At 35.0% G+C, this 14870-nt stretch overlaps 1 protein-coding gene across 1 annotated transcript; it reads left to right on the top strand.

Moving 5' to 3' along the window:
• Positions 1-2655: 2655 nt before the first annotated feature.
• On the top strand, positions 2656-7926 carry SRT2 (sirtuin 2). The gene is made up of 11 exons (XM_089625934.1): positions 2656-2826; positions 3184-3226; positions 3339-3546; positions 3674-3739; positions 4100-4145; positions 4553-4713; positions 4799-4928; positions 6699-6863; positions 7018-7145; positions 7296-7395; positions 7589-7926. The coding sequence occupies exons 1-11, from the start codon at positions 2782-2784 to the stop codon at positions 7640-7642; spliced, it is 1146 nt and encodes a 381-aa protein (XP_089482060.1). The 5' UTR covers positions 2656-2781; the 3' UTR covers positions 7643-7926.
• Positions 7927-14870: the final 6944 nt, after the last annotated feature.

Below are 14870 nucleotides of genomic sequence, written 5' to 3' on the forward strand. Positions count from 1 at the left end.
TGGCAATTATTTGTTTTCTTTTTAATTTTACGCTGCCTACCTTTCTAGATAGATTGAAAGAGACTACCAAGCGGTCGGGAACGACTGTGTAAGTTCGGTCGTCTCTCGTAGAGTTAGCAAAGAGAAAATTGACTTTTCATTCATTTTCCAATGTTTCGAAAAAATTATAATGCAAATGAAAGTCAACTTTACATTCAGTCGATAAGTTTGGATTGATTTAGGCCAATCTCCTGCCTAAGTAGTAAGATGTTCGAGGTGCACCGTTTCGTCTGAAAAAAATGTGAGGTCGAATCGGATTGTTTAAGCAAATAAACTATTTCAATCATGAAATAATCAATTTTTTCTTAACTTTTTAATAATATACTATTTTCACTTTATTAGGCAGTTTTTTTAGCTAATTGGGCACATAATCGCTTTAAACTTATTAACGATATTATTTAATCAACGTTTAAAACCGTTCGTGGTTCGATTTAGGATCAAGACCCTATGATCGCCGCATGTAGATTGAGATATGGTGATCGTCATCTTTATCTCACCGGAAAGAGGATCTGGTTCCTATTTGCCTCGTCAATGGTTGGCCTACTTGTTCTTCGAGTTCGTCATGTTCTTTACCTAAGAAACAAGAAACATGAAATTAGTACATGTATTATTACAAAATTGGTATATTACGTGTATTAGACAGTTAAGACATTCAATTATAATTTTTTAGACAGTTTAGTTTTAGATTTAAATTATTCGATCAATGTAGAGTATAATTCTCTATTAATTAGCATTTAGTTATGAGATTGCGTGGATTAGTTTCTAATGATATAGAATATCTAATCTAATATTGATATATTACGTGTATTAGGCAGTAAAGCTATTCAAGTCTTTTTCGGAAGTAACAATTTGAATTCTCACAGAATTCATACATTTTTCCAAAAACTTTGTAATTTTAAAGTAAATAGCTTTAAATGAGTGTTAATTATATACAATTTTCAGTAAATAATTTGTACATAACACAAAATTTACATAATTTTGAAGTAAATAACAATAAATTAGAGTTAGGGCCCCCTGACCAAAGGCGAGCAAGGGTTGTGCCTTGGGCTCCCAATTGGGTTGGGCCCAAAAAAAAAATTATTTTATATTTTTTGCCTATTTTTAAGAAAATTTACATTTTTTATCCTAAAAATTTACACTTTTGGCCGATTTTCTAAAAAATTTACATTTTTTATCCTGAAAATTTAAATTTTTATTAGTATTATAGGGCCCCAAAATATTGAATGGCCTAGAACCCCCGGTGAGTTTGGACCGGCCCTGATTAGAGTTAACTATATGCTAATTTGTAATAAAAACGGTGTAAATACAACGTCACATTAAATACAACGTCACATTAAATACAACGTCACAAGTTTACAAAATTACGAAACGTAGGGGCATTGATTAATATGTCTATATATCTACTTAGGTGTTTTTGTAATTTTGATCAGTAATTTCTTCTGGGCGACGTTTCTCTCCATATAAACAATATGTGTACACAAGAAAATGAAGATTGTGTAAATAACTATAAACAACTCATTTCCCTAACGTTGTTATAATTAAGTAAATAGCTGTAAATAACACAATTAGTATCATGTAATGTGTAATAGTTGTTCACACTAATACTGGTTTCTTGTGAAACACATATACAAAACCCCAAAATGGAGAATCTTTAAATACCGATTGATCAAATGAGATAATACATCACGCTAAAATGGTGGCTTTACTTAATAAAATCAAAATCTCTTTAAAAATTTCATTTGTCTGTCAGAACTACACATGCATTTCAAAAAAATTAGAAAACTCTAATTTCTAAATTTACAAAATACAGAGTAAATCAAATAAGTCAACTCGAAATTAGTCAAAATAACCTAAAATGGAGCTTTATGAATCATACCTCTTTGCCGTATGTAAATATTCTTTTATTTTGCAAATCTTTTTCGTAGTCGTTGTCTCCTTTTTTTCTTTTTTGTTTTATTTTTCTTCTTTCTTGATTTGAAATGGAAAATGATACTTGCGTGAATATTTTTTATTGAGTCAGATTGATTTTCTTATTTTGTGCGATCATCATAACTGCTCTAATTAATATTCTCTTTTAACTCAAAAATATAATGACGACGGGCGGGAAATCTTATTCGGCATATCAGTAATTTTACGCGTGTAAATACGTGAACGTGACTATTTGTCCAATATTTACCAAACGTTGGTTAAATAATAATATTAAAATGTAAATATGACTATATATTTAATGGACCTTATATTTATAGGTTAAAGATTACATAAACATTATAATTTCATAGGTAAATATTACATTATATTTTAAAAATGTTATGGTACTTTATTTAGCATGTGTTGTGTTTAAATAATGTTATGGAAGTTATTAGTGGTATCTTATTTATTTACTTTTTAATTAATGATATGTAACTTATTTTTATAAAATAATTAAGGTAGAGTCAAAATTATAAATTAATTTTTTTGGATGAATTTACAAATAAAAATTATGTTGCACCATCTCTCGATGGAGGTGAAATAGTCCGTATCAAATTTGGTATTCATCACACCATTTTTTTCTCTCACTATTTTAGTGCTAAAATGGGGTGGGTTGGAAAATTTAATGCATTGAAAATTTAAAACCAAACGCACAATAACGAGTGGTGAGAAAATTGGAAGCGTTTCTCGAGGGAAAAAAAAAAACCGAGACATCTTCACCCATAAACAGAAAAGAAAAGAAAAAAAAAGTTAAGAAAAAAAACCCAAACAGAGATGGCTATGATTATTCGTTCTCCTTCACGCCTCTCTTTCACTTCGGTTTGCTTCATTTTCCCTTGTTCCTCTCACTTTCTTCTTGATATGTTTTTCAGACTGAAATAAGAGCTTAATTTACGCAGAGCGGAGTATCGTAATGTGTTCTGCGGTTTGGATTAGGATTCATGATTTCTTTGTTCCCTTTCAACAATGCTCTCTGTAACGTTGTCTCTGATCACATTTATTTAGGGAATATTGGCTCTAACAAAACATTTCCGTTTACAAAATGTCACTTGGTAGTTTGATGGTGAAAGGATTGAATTTTCTGGGAAACTCTTTACAACAAAAATCATACAGGAAAAAAAAAAATTCAAATTTCTTTTTGATGTTCACGGTCATAACACAAACGTTTTGTTACAGACGGGAAGAAGAACAGGACAAGCGAGTGGACGTATCTTGACAGGCAAGTAATTAAATTTGGATTCGGTGTACTGATTTTTTTCGGTGTATCTTATAAGACTCTTTGCTTGATTTCATTTAATCGGAGAGAAGTGATGTTAAATATGTGTGATCAGTTCTTGTAGGTGCGGTTTGGTTTGGTGGTGGATATTGGCAGTCTTTGAAGTCTGTGCAGACCTCTTGTCGAATCTCTTTCCCGGGGAACTCCTTAAAAAGAGACGAGAAAGCGCCTTCGAGCTTTTCGAGGCGGAAGGAGACGGTTCCGGATGCAGAACCGCCTAGCTTGCAAGATGTCAATCGCCTGTATCAATTTTTTGATCAAAGGTTGAAAACTCTCCTATCTTTGATTGATTTATTTGTTTGTTTTGTTTGCTTACAAGCAAAGTTCGCAATTAAGAATGTCTGGTAGGCTAATCGATTTTTTTTTTTTTTCGTTTCTCTTGAATTCCAGTAAAAGGCTTGTGGTGTTGACTGGGGCTGGAATAAGCACGGAATGTGGAATTCCTGATTATAGAAGGTTTTATCTTCATACTTGAGTTTGTTTTAGAAGATCTTCTCGTATCTTAGGGTTCTAGTTCAAGTTATAGGATTGTGGCTAGGTTGAATGAAAAACTCAATTATTTTGACTATCATAATTCATAGCATGGTCTTTTTACTTTCTCCATGCTCGCAGATCGCAATACCACTTCTGAATTCCTATTGAAACAATATACTTAATAATTTTATCGAAGTAGTTCTAAGGCTCTCGTATAGTGTTATCTGGCAAGCTCACGATGGATGGGATTCTATTAAGTTTATGATCGAACTTTTAATATTTTAGTCTTTCTCATTATCTCTTACTCCGCTTTATAGTAACTTTATCCACAATTCTATGCAGCCCTAATGGAGCTTACAGTTCAGGTTTCAAACCAATTACTCATCAGGTGAACTGAAGGCATGTACTATGATACCTAGCTCCAACCAAGTCTTTTGTAAAAAGCTATGCTTTTCAACAAAGGAATAAACAAACATCTTTAGAATCTAGCTGATAGCATACCACGAATTGAAAAGAGTTCTAGCTCTTGTTTATGCGAATTGTCTTCACCAGTGTGCAACTTAAAGTTTGTTTTAATACTGACAATTTGTTAGCTTGACAGTCTGCCAATCTCTTCTTCCTTTCGATAGTGAATATAAAAACTAGCTTGTGTAAATTTTAGTTGTACTTGTACATTCATGATAAATGAATCATACCAAAAGTTTGGAAGTTTGTGTCCCACTGTTTAGCTAACTTAAAAGCTACACATTCCAAAAATTCCCCATCACATTCTATTGTCTCTTTTTCTATAAACAGGAGTTCCTACGTTCAAATCGTGCTCGCAGACGATACTGGGCGAGAAGTTTTGCTGGCTGGAGACGATTTACCGCGGCACAGCCCAGTGCTGCCCATCTCGCGTTATCATCTCTTGAGAAAGCCGGGCGAATAAATTTTATGATCACGCAAAATGTTGACAGGTTTGAATCCCTAACCACTTGTCGGATTACTGTGACGCATAAAGTACGTGAGTGTGGGACTCAAGTCTGGTTTTTGTTGTTACAGGCTGCACCACCGTGCAGGTAGCGACCCGCTCGAGTTACATGGAACCGTATATTCTGTTGTCTGTTTAGATTGTGGCTCTTCTATATGCCGGGAACTCTTTCAAGAACAAGTGAAGACCCTTAATCCAAAGGTTGGTCTGTGTTGTTATTTTGCCAAGCATATATAACTGTTCTTATATAGCCGCTCTAGAACCCTTTCCATATGTTTGTAGTTGCAAAAACGTCGTTTTCCTAGGATACGGGAAACACAAGCAAATTATTGATTTTAAAGAAACATATTTGTTCATGGAAATATATGGGGAATACCAAGTTGAATTAGGCAATAAAAGGGAACAGAAAGTTCAAAACAAGTTCATGTTTGTTATGAACGGCAGTGGAAGGAGTCGTCACGGGCAATGCCCTTATTTGTTCCCCTGTTGCTAGATTGGGATGCATTGCTTCGAGAGATCTCGGGTGACACTGAGTTGACAAATATTCTTTATGGCCCTACAATATCGGGATACTTCATACCTAGGGAATTCATTCGATGGCCAACGCCTGCTTTAACATAACATCATGTGCTACTTGGGAGTTCCGTCGGTGGGCACTATAGGATCCCCAAAATATATAATGTCTATTGGCCGCGAAACTGTACTGGACGGAAATGAAGAAAGTAGAGCAGATGGTTGCAAACTGCGATGTCTGTCAATGCCACAAGTATACGATGGCCTTTGCGGGGGGCTAGCGCACCTACTGGTATGACCACATAAATTTGGTGTGTGGAAACATATGTGTGATTTGTTTTCTCCGACACTCTCAGACGTTGGGTAGTTGGCTAGCACAACACCTCATAACATATTACGTTTAAGACCACTCCATTTAAGGTATGCAATCTCCCCGCTAATGGTGTAATATGGAATCGTTTGACTTTGTATACCAAGTGGAGCAATATATGAAGCGAGATCGTCTTGTTGGACAAACTCAAGCGTCAGGTAACCCAAGCTCAACAGATTAGGAAGTCAGACCATACCGGTAGAAAGACTGTTGGTAGGCGTCGGAGTGAGAAATTGTCTCCTTGGAATTTTGATCCATTTGAAATCCTTGAGCGAATTGGAGAGTTTTCCACCCACATCCACAATTTTCCTAGGTGTTTCACGTCGAGCGATCAACGACAACGATCATCATCCATCCTCGAATTTGCAATCCTCACTAATATTGCAGCCTGCAATAGCCGAAGGAGTGCGTTTGACTGCGTCGGAAGGGAAAACGGTGTTGATCACCTGGAAGGATTTTCTTCGGAATCATTCAACATATCGATTTCGAGTTCCACCAATCACCGAGAAGGAAAAGCAGGGGTGGTTTGGTATTTTCGATGTGATTACTAGTATTCTCTAGTTAAGAGCTGTTTAGTCGTTTATAAATAGGTCATTAGGAAGGGGGATTAGGTTTGATTGTTTTGATTATTAATAATCCTTTATTATTGTATTTTAAAGAGTTCGTTTCACCTCTCGAACAAGTGATTCATTATCAATGATATTATCTCTTATGTTCTTGATTTGATTTCAATTAGAAGATTATTGCATCAAATAAAAATAAGTTTATCACATAAAGCTAGTGGATCGTGCAAGTTTAACGTAAAATAAAACTTAGTTCAAGAACCCTGAAGCATGTTCAGTCCACCACACTAATTAATTTGGCATGAATAATTTATGTCTAATTGAGCTCTTCACTCACTCCTTTGGTAGTTATAGAGATTAGAAGTTATCTCATGAGCATAACTTCGCTAAATCTAAGGAAATTTCGAAAAAAAGAACTTTTGTGTGTAACCTATATGCATATATTCCTGGGAAAAGAGTTTATTTTTTTTACGCTCGTTAGAACTGCTTGATGACAGTAAAGTTTGTTTTTATTTGTTTTTGCAGTGGGCAACAGCTATAGAGAGTTTGGACTCTGGGGAACCTGGTTCGGACGAGAGTTTCGGCATGAAGCAAAGGCCCGATGGGGACATCGAGATCGATGAAAAGTTTTGGGAGGAAGATTTTCACATTCCCACCTGTCAAAAATGCAACGGAGTGCTTAAACCCGACGTATGACTCGGTTAATATTGAGGATGAGATTTGTGTTCCCATTCCTGGATCTTAACTTTCCTTTTAGAATTACTCGTCATTGTAAATAAATTGAGTAAGATTTTCCATGAAGATGTCTTGTTGATGTAGTCTTTCTGTTTCATGATTTTTGAAGGTTATCTTCTTCGGTGATAATGTCCCAAAGGATAGAGCTGACAAGTCAATCAAATCCGCAAAGGAATGTGATGCATTTCTTGTGTTGGGCTCTTCTGTAATGACCATGTCTGCCTATCGGCTAGTCAAGTATGTAACTCTCTCTCCATCTCAAGTACAAGTGTCGAACACTTTTTTTTTTTCCCTTCTCAGGGATGGTTAGGAAACGCATGCGTTCATTTCAAATCTCTGGCCACTCGACGATTCTTTTTTCTTTTTTCTTCGTTTGCATTTATGCAGAGCTGCTCATGAGGCAGGTGCTGCCACCGCAATCGTAAATGTGGGTGCAACACGAGCTGACGATTTTGTGCCCTTGAAAATCAATGCTCGACTTGGCGAGGTATGAGTTCTCACGCTATAGAGTATTCAATTTCAAATTTGTAGATATATTTCATGTTTTTTTTTTATTCAATAAAGATCAGTTCACATGTACAAGTCTTGGTTACATCAAGATATATATGAAATGACCCAAAAAGAAAAGAAAAGAAAGAGGACACAAACTGATTATCCTAAGACGGTCAAGTTTATTACAGATCTTACCGAGAGTGCTTCACTCCGGATCCCTCAGCGTTCCTCCTCTCCAATGACGTTTATGAAAGATACAGTCATTCAGACATGTAAGTCGTTTATCCTCGTGTGTCTGTTGTTCAACGCCATATACAATAAAAATATCTTCCCAAATGGCATTTAAATTAGTTTACGAGAAATAGATGGATATAATATAAGGGCACAGCAGACAGTTCTTGAGGCGTTGCTTGTGCAGCTGATGTATTGTATTGTACTGGTTAGTATTGACCAATAAGTTGATCTATTAGAGCTGTTTTATTTTAAAACAATTTATTGTGAGTAGAGTATATGAAGCCATTACAAATACGAGATTTTTTTTTTTTTGAAGTGTACGAATAAAAATATAATTTTAAGCTAAAAATTAAAATACAATTAAGTACCTATAATTTTATAACGTTGAGGAGGGGCGCATTTTGATTTCCATTTTTATGTTCTTGTTTAGGAACTGTATAAATGATAAATTTCATCTTTGCCTCCTGAACTATAGCACTTATAACAACCTCTATCCTACCATTTTTTTTAACAACCATTCTCTTCGAACTTTTTTGTTTGTGTCAAAACAAGTCTTCCGTCAAATATTTAACAGAATTTAAAGATAATATTGTATTTTCATTTTTTTTCATTATTAATATTAAAAATAAATATTTAAATCATATTTTTTTATTATTATTTTTAACATAATTTACTCTTTTTTTTAAACGCAAACAGATGAACATTATAATTTTTCAAAGATAATTAAACAAAAAGGAAGATAAAAATAGAGTCATTAATTCGAAGTGTTAGGGCGTTTGATTTTTTTTTTATATACATTTTTTTTTCTTTGTATGTTCAAAAGAGAGAGGATGTTTCAAATTTTTATTAATCAAATAATATATATATATATATATATATATATATATATATATATATAATAGTATTTTAATAAATTAAAAAAAGGTATTAATAACATGTATTAAAGGTATGTTGGTAAATTCTATTTCAAGCTCATTTATATGGTGACACGTGTCTAACTCTATTAAAAAAAAATAGACAAAAAGAGCAAAGTTAAAACATTTGTAAAGCTCGAGGGGAACGGTTGTAAGAAAAAAAAAAGTAGAATAGAGATTGTTGCAGTTACTATAGTTTAGGGGACAAAAATAAATTTTATGGTGTTGCTCAGATTTAGAAAAAAAGCTATATTAATATGATAATTATTGTTCTCTGCGTCAAAAATTTCAAAATAAAATAGCATACCATGATCAATATGTCTTCAAATTATATGTCGATCCATGATGAATAAAACCTACTTGTAATTATTATTATTATTAGGCCCTGATGCAAATGGTATATGTACTGCTGGTTCTTTATTAATATAAAGCTCAATGAACACCGATCCAAAAATAATGAAATATGGTTTAAGATAATTGAACTAAAAAAAGCCACCATTTTGAGAGAATAATGTTAAAGATGTTAGATTTATTATTCAATAATTTCCAACAAAAGATCCCCACATGAATAAGATGAAGGGGCTCAGCGACACTTATACGGCCATGGGTTATTGACCTTATTATCAATAAGTTTTCAGGTACTCAACATGTTTGTATATATAGTGATGAGAGTACTTGGGAAATGCATGTTCCAACTTACCTCTTCGAAATGTTCTTTACAATGAAAATTCATCAATTCCTTTGAGCGGTTGTCATCTCCTCCGTTTTCACTCTAGATTTTGAGCCTAGCTTAGGCATAGGTCGGAGATCTGAACAGCTAGCTTCTTCGCCATTCGTTTTGTTTAAGAAAAGGAGCTATCATCCAAAACTCATTTTGCTTTGCATTTTGTTAATGCTCGATTTCGGATCAACACAAAAAGCGCCACATGGATAGACCTAGACCCAAACCATGTGGCATCACGTGAGTTAAAAGTGGTAGCCTTCCCACCCTCGTCACTTGAAACAAGAAAAAGAAAAGAGAACTAAGGGGGCGTAGAGGGTTAACGCCCAACGCGCATTCCGACGCTCAACATTAATATGTTTGTTGAGGTGGTGAGTCTCATCTCATTTTAAGTGGAGAGAGAGAGAGAGAGAGAGAGAGAGAGAGAGAGAGAGGTGCATGCCGCGTAGTAGAGAGAGAGAGAGAGAGGTAGTAGAGAGAGAGAGAGAGAGAGAGAGAGAGAGAGAGAGAGAGAGAGAGAGAGAGAGAGAGGTGCATGCCGCGTAGTTAGATGCATATTGGGAGGTGACTTACGTGGGCCCAATAATGTTTTGACATTCGTGGGCTTCATATCGTCGAGCCAAATTGTTCATGTGGTTCATGTTTTCTCTCGGTGGAAAATGACGTATAGCACGTTTTAACTAAGGCAATTTATTGAAACGTCAAAGATTTGCAGTCATTATCGTGGGTATGTTGAAAGACTAGGAGATCAAATAAGGTTTTGGGTAGTCGCAATTGAGCCGTGCAACTCTCTAGTTTCTTACAGTTTCTACTTTCTTACAACCATAAGTGTAATTGAGAATGGAAGATTTCGTCATTTAGTAAATATCTAGTTCTAGGTTTTAGAACCCGGGATTCAAATGTCCATTTCCTTAGATGTACCGCTATATTTGTGCATAATAATGATTTAATAAACAAAAAGACATAGTTTTTAGTAGTTAACTCTTATTCTCTCAATTTCTCCATTCGAATATAGTAAATTAGGATGTTCGAATGGAGAAACTTGCTTGAAATCATTTAGATTATCAAAATTTACATAGTAAATTATAGTCATGAAATAACTATCCCTATTTTTTTTTAATCATTCTACTTATAGACATTCAAATATGGCGGGAACATGCTCACATTCTATTGCATTACAAATGTGTCTTTTTCTCAGTTTGGGCTTGTTTTTCCTAATCTAGATTTCTTTAAGCTTTTATCCTTGGTTTGAGCATCTTTATCTTTTCATGTTTTCTTCAGCATGCATCTTCTTCTCTTGATTAGGAACCCTCTAATTTATCTGTTTTTGTATGATTTTTCTTTTCAAGCCTGCCACGGATCTCGAGTCCACGACCATAACTTGTATTCTTTTTAAAGGCCATAAATTCGTTGAGCGATGATGGCTGCAGGGAAAATTCGCTAAGATTTTGGCGATGGTCGTTCAAAGCTAAGGTCATGATTTCATTGAGCAGTGAGTGTCGCAGTTATCAAGGAGAAAAACATCGTGTTTTTAAGTTCTTGACAAGGGAAGAATCGCCATTCATCAAGGAAGCACTCGTAAAGAGAGCTTTAAGGTATATTTATATTTTTTCGGGGAAGATATGGGTTTTTCAGCAGACATTATGGCTGTTTTCGAGATCCTCTCCTTATAGCTCCACAATGTTAATGTCAAAAAATATATTAACACTTGGAGCTGCACGTGGTTCGATCTCAGGCCAGATCCTATGATCACACGTAGGCTTAACGGCGGCGAAATCCTTTGACTCGTTGTCTTTGCCTTACCGAAAAGTGGTTTTTGGTTCCTCTTCACATGCGAAAAGAGAGAAATATGAACTAAAAGGGCGCAATGTGATTTCTCCTAATGCCTATCTCGACACTCAACTTTAGTTTAGGGATCTTAGGGGGCTCTAAGTTTAGAGAACTTACACTAAGCCTCGTGAGGAATTATGTATTTATAGTAGAGCGTGAGAACTTGTGAGAGGTTTTATGGACGCGGAGACACTTTGACCAAAATGCCAAAAACGCAATGCAAGTAGGAATGTGTGGAATATTTGGCGTGCCACGAGTCCGTGTCGGGTTTGGTACAGAATTTCGCGGTGTTGGAGAGGTCCACAACAGGAGGGGATTTGTGTGGCACAAGCTTGACTTGGTGCTTGAAGACCTTGTGCCGCATTAAGTGTTCCCGACGCTTGAGGTTTGTAACAAGGCGAAGTGCGTGACATGGTGTGAGGTGTGTATCGCCAGGTGAGTGGTGTTGGTGATGATTGCACCTTGATAACCATATTAAGTGTGGAAATAATTAATTACACTAACAAGAGCTAATTAATATTATGGTTATCTAACAAGATCTAGATTTACTTATTAATTATTCACGAAAGCAATGTCAAGCAACCAATAAGAGCAAGGTTCAGAGATTCAGTAATACTTACATGATTCAGATCAGCTATTGAATCTTCAAGCTTTGACTCATCCGTCTTCAGTCTTAAAAGACTATCTTCAAGCTTTAGCTCCTCGACGTTCTGAACTCGTCAGTGATGACATCGTAATCTTCCGAGACATAATCTCCGAGACGAATAAGAAAGATGAGTGTGCACAATCTTTATCTCACTACGATCTACAACGAGGTGTTTGGATCGCATCGTGTTTATGAGATTGGAATCACGGAGTTCCAAGAGGGGGAGATGAGGAGTCGGCCGAGAGAGAGAGAGGGAGAGACTTTCTTGGTCGAATTTTCTGATGCACAAAAGTCTGTTTGTTGCCTTCTCATGAACCCCTATTTATAATAGTGGAAATTATATATTCTTGGTAGTTTCCAAAATATATTATTTCCTTATATTATGTTCACACTAGTGAATAATAGCTTAGCCATTGGATCTCATCTCATGAGTCCTACTTTCTCTCTTAGCCATCAGATCAATATCTATGCGATTTTATTTTCTTTTGAATAGAGAATATTTAATTATGAGAGAATAAAGGAAATATCTTATTTCCTTTTAAATATTATTCTCTCATAATATTCATGAAAGAGAATAAAAAACAATATCTTATTTGTTTTTATATATTATTTTTTCCTAATATTCATGAGAGAGAATAAATGACAATATCTTATTTTCTTTTAAATATTATTCTCGCTAAATATTCATGAGAGAGAATAAATGACAATATCTTATTTTCTTTTAAATATTTTTCTCTCTCATTTATTTAAACAACTAAAGAGAAAATATTGGTAAGTACCAATATAGCATAGACGAATTTTGACAAACACAGCCAAGGGGGGTGACACAAATCCTTGTGCCTGAATCCCCAAAAATTCGTCCACCTCATTTTTATGCAAGACCCAATTGCTTAAAACCCAATTAATTATTTATTTACTTGATCCAACAATAAAAAAATAAGTAATTGATTAATTATTTACTTGATCAACCAATAAATCATTAATACTACCATAAATCATTATTTAATTATGCAAATACCCATATTTCATAATTGATGCTGTCAGTCACAATTACAGCTAGTGAGATTATAGTAATGAAACATTATTATTCAAAAGTTCTTATCCGCCTTTATCAGAGCCGAATCGGGGACTATGGACCTAGTATTAGAAGCTTAACAAATCCGATGAAAAGATGAAAAATTCCTTTCTCTTTTCTAAATCGATTTGTCTAATTTTGGTCAGACTCCACCTTCCAAGCCAAGACTAAATCCTCCTTGGTACTAGAATTATATTTACTCATCGTGACGATTGTTCACTGATATAGTCAGTTCGTGATCAAGATCCTCCAGGTTCAACCTGTGTCGAGAAAAGTCAATTATTCCGTTATACTTTTCTCAACACCTATAAGCCCTAGGCATTGTTGCTTCCCCAGCGAAAAATTCTTCCGAACGTACAAACTTTGGAAGTGCGCGCAATCTATTGGTTCTGAAATCAACCCTTAGGTGAGAGAACATTTACCATCTTTCAGGAAGGCTGGATTCCATATCTGTAAATCACTTCCCACTCAAAACTATGTTCCGAAACTCCCAAGACATAAGCTGTGATTAGCATGATAGTGACCATTTAATGAATGAGTCAAAGAGTGAGATAACACGATCCAGTGTCCATGATCACTTTAGGATTTAGATCAAGTCTCACTGTGACCATCATTAGCGACCTACGGTTAGTGTGTCGTAACGGTCCTTAAACGACACATCTACAATCAAGACCTGTCTGGGTCGTACACTTACCACAAGCGTAGAAATGCTCCCACTAAGTGATCAACCTTCACTTGTGTTCCATATATATGATTTCAGATTCAGCTACCCAGGCTTGAATCAATCATCGACCAGATCACCACCCAAGCTCAGATGTCGTGCATGTGACTCAGTTCGATACAGAGACTATGAGTTGATGAATGTTTGATTAATCTTAATGTATAAGAAATAACGCTTTCGATTTGAGTAAATTATAAATGACAAAACTTTATTTTATTAATAATTCAGCGAGAATTTACAAATGCATCTTCTCGTGGGCAAGAATTTCTAACAAGTAGGGTAGCACAAAGTGCACGGTTTCAGGCAAGAGCATAGAGCACCGTGATAGGATTCCCCGACATGCCAAGTTGTGCGGCATGAGGAGTCTACAACATGGCATCTTGGCGCGATTGATAGTCTCGAGTGAGGCCTTAGGGTCTTGACCCGTGGTCTTGAGATGGAATGTCATTTTCTCATAATAGAAATTGACGCTATAACAAACGAGAAAATAAAATGTGAGCGAAACATTGTTTTAAGTTTTGAGGACACACCAAAATTAAGGGTAAAGATTATAAATAAGATTTTTTTTATGTCATTCTCTTGGTAAAGATTCTTCAATTGTCCAAAAATGAAATTTGATATATTAAAGATAGAAGAACAAAGATTTTGGACTAATTTCAAACAGCTTACTAAATGTAATATATTAAAGGTGGAACGAAGATTTTGGACTAATTTCAAGAAGTTTATTACCATTGAAATTCCGCTTTGAACGAAGTTTTCGGCGTGTAAATCCCATTTAAACAAGTTATCAATTTGAATAAAATCCAAATTTAATCCAAATTATTCCAACATGAATTCTTCTAAATAACAGGGCTTACATAACTTTTCTGCCACTAATAATACGAGGGTTTCACAAAACTTTTCTGTTGAGAAATCAATGCCCAACTACACCAAACAATTTGGCATGTGATGATGGAAACAATATTATTTTTAGTTATACGAGGACCAATCAATGTCCATGCCTCAAGACGGTAGCACGTAAAAAAAAAGTAGAGAAAATAAAGAAGAAAAAAAACACGGTAGTACTTGAATATATAAAACAAAGTAGCAAATATATTTATATAATTCGCAGAGAGTTTTAATTAATGGAACTGTTTCGGATATAAGATATATGAATACACATTTATATGTATCAGGGTCTGATCTGAATATTCATTCATGGTGTGAATTTCACATCTCACCCCCTCTAGTCTTCGGTCCTCTTCATTACAAGTTTACCCTTTCAATCTTAGCAGTGCAAATATTAATCACTGACACAGATTTGGACCCACATTGGCATTTTGTTGACCA

This window comes from Urtica dioica, chromosome 9 (assembly GCF_054948205.1).
Source record: "Urtica dioica subsp. dioica isolate 48M chromosome 9, U.dioica_male_clone48M_v1_H2, whole genome shotgun sequence".
Lineage (NCBI taxonomy): Eukaryota > Viridiplantae > Streptophyta > Magnoliopsida > Rosales > Urticaceae > Urtica > Urtica dioica.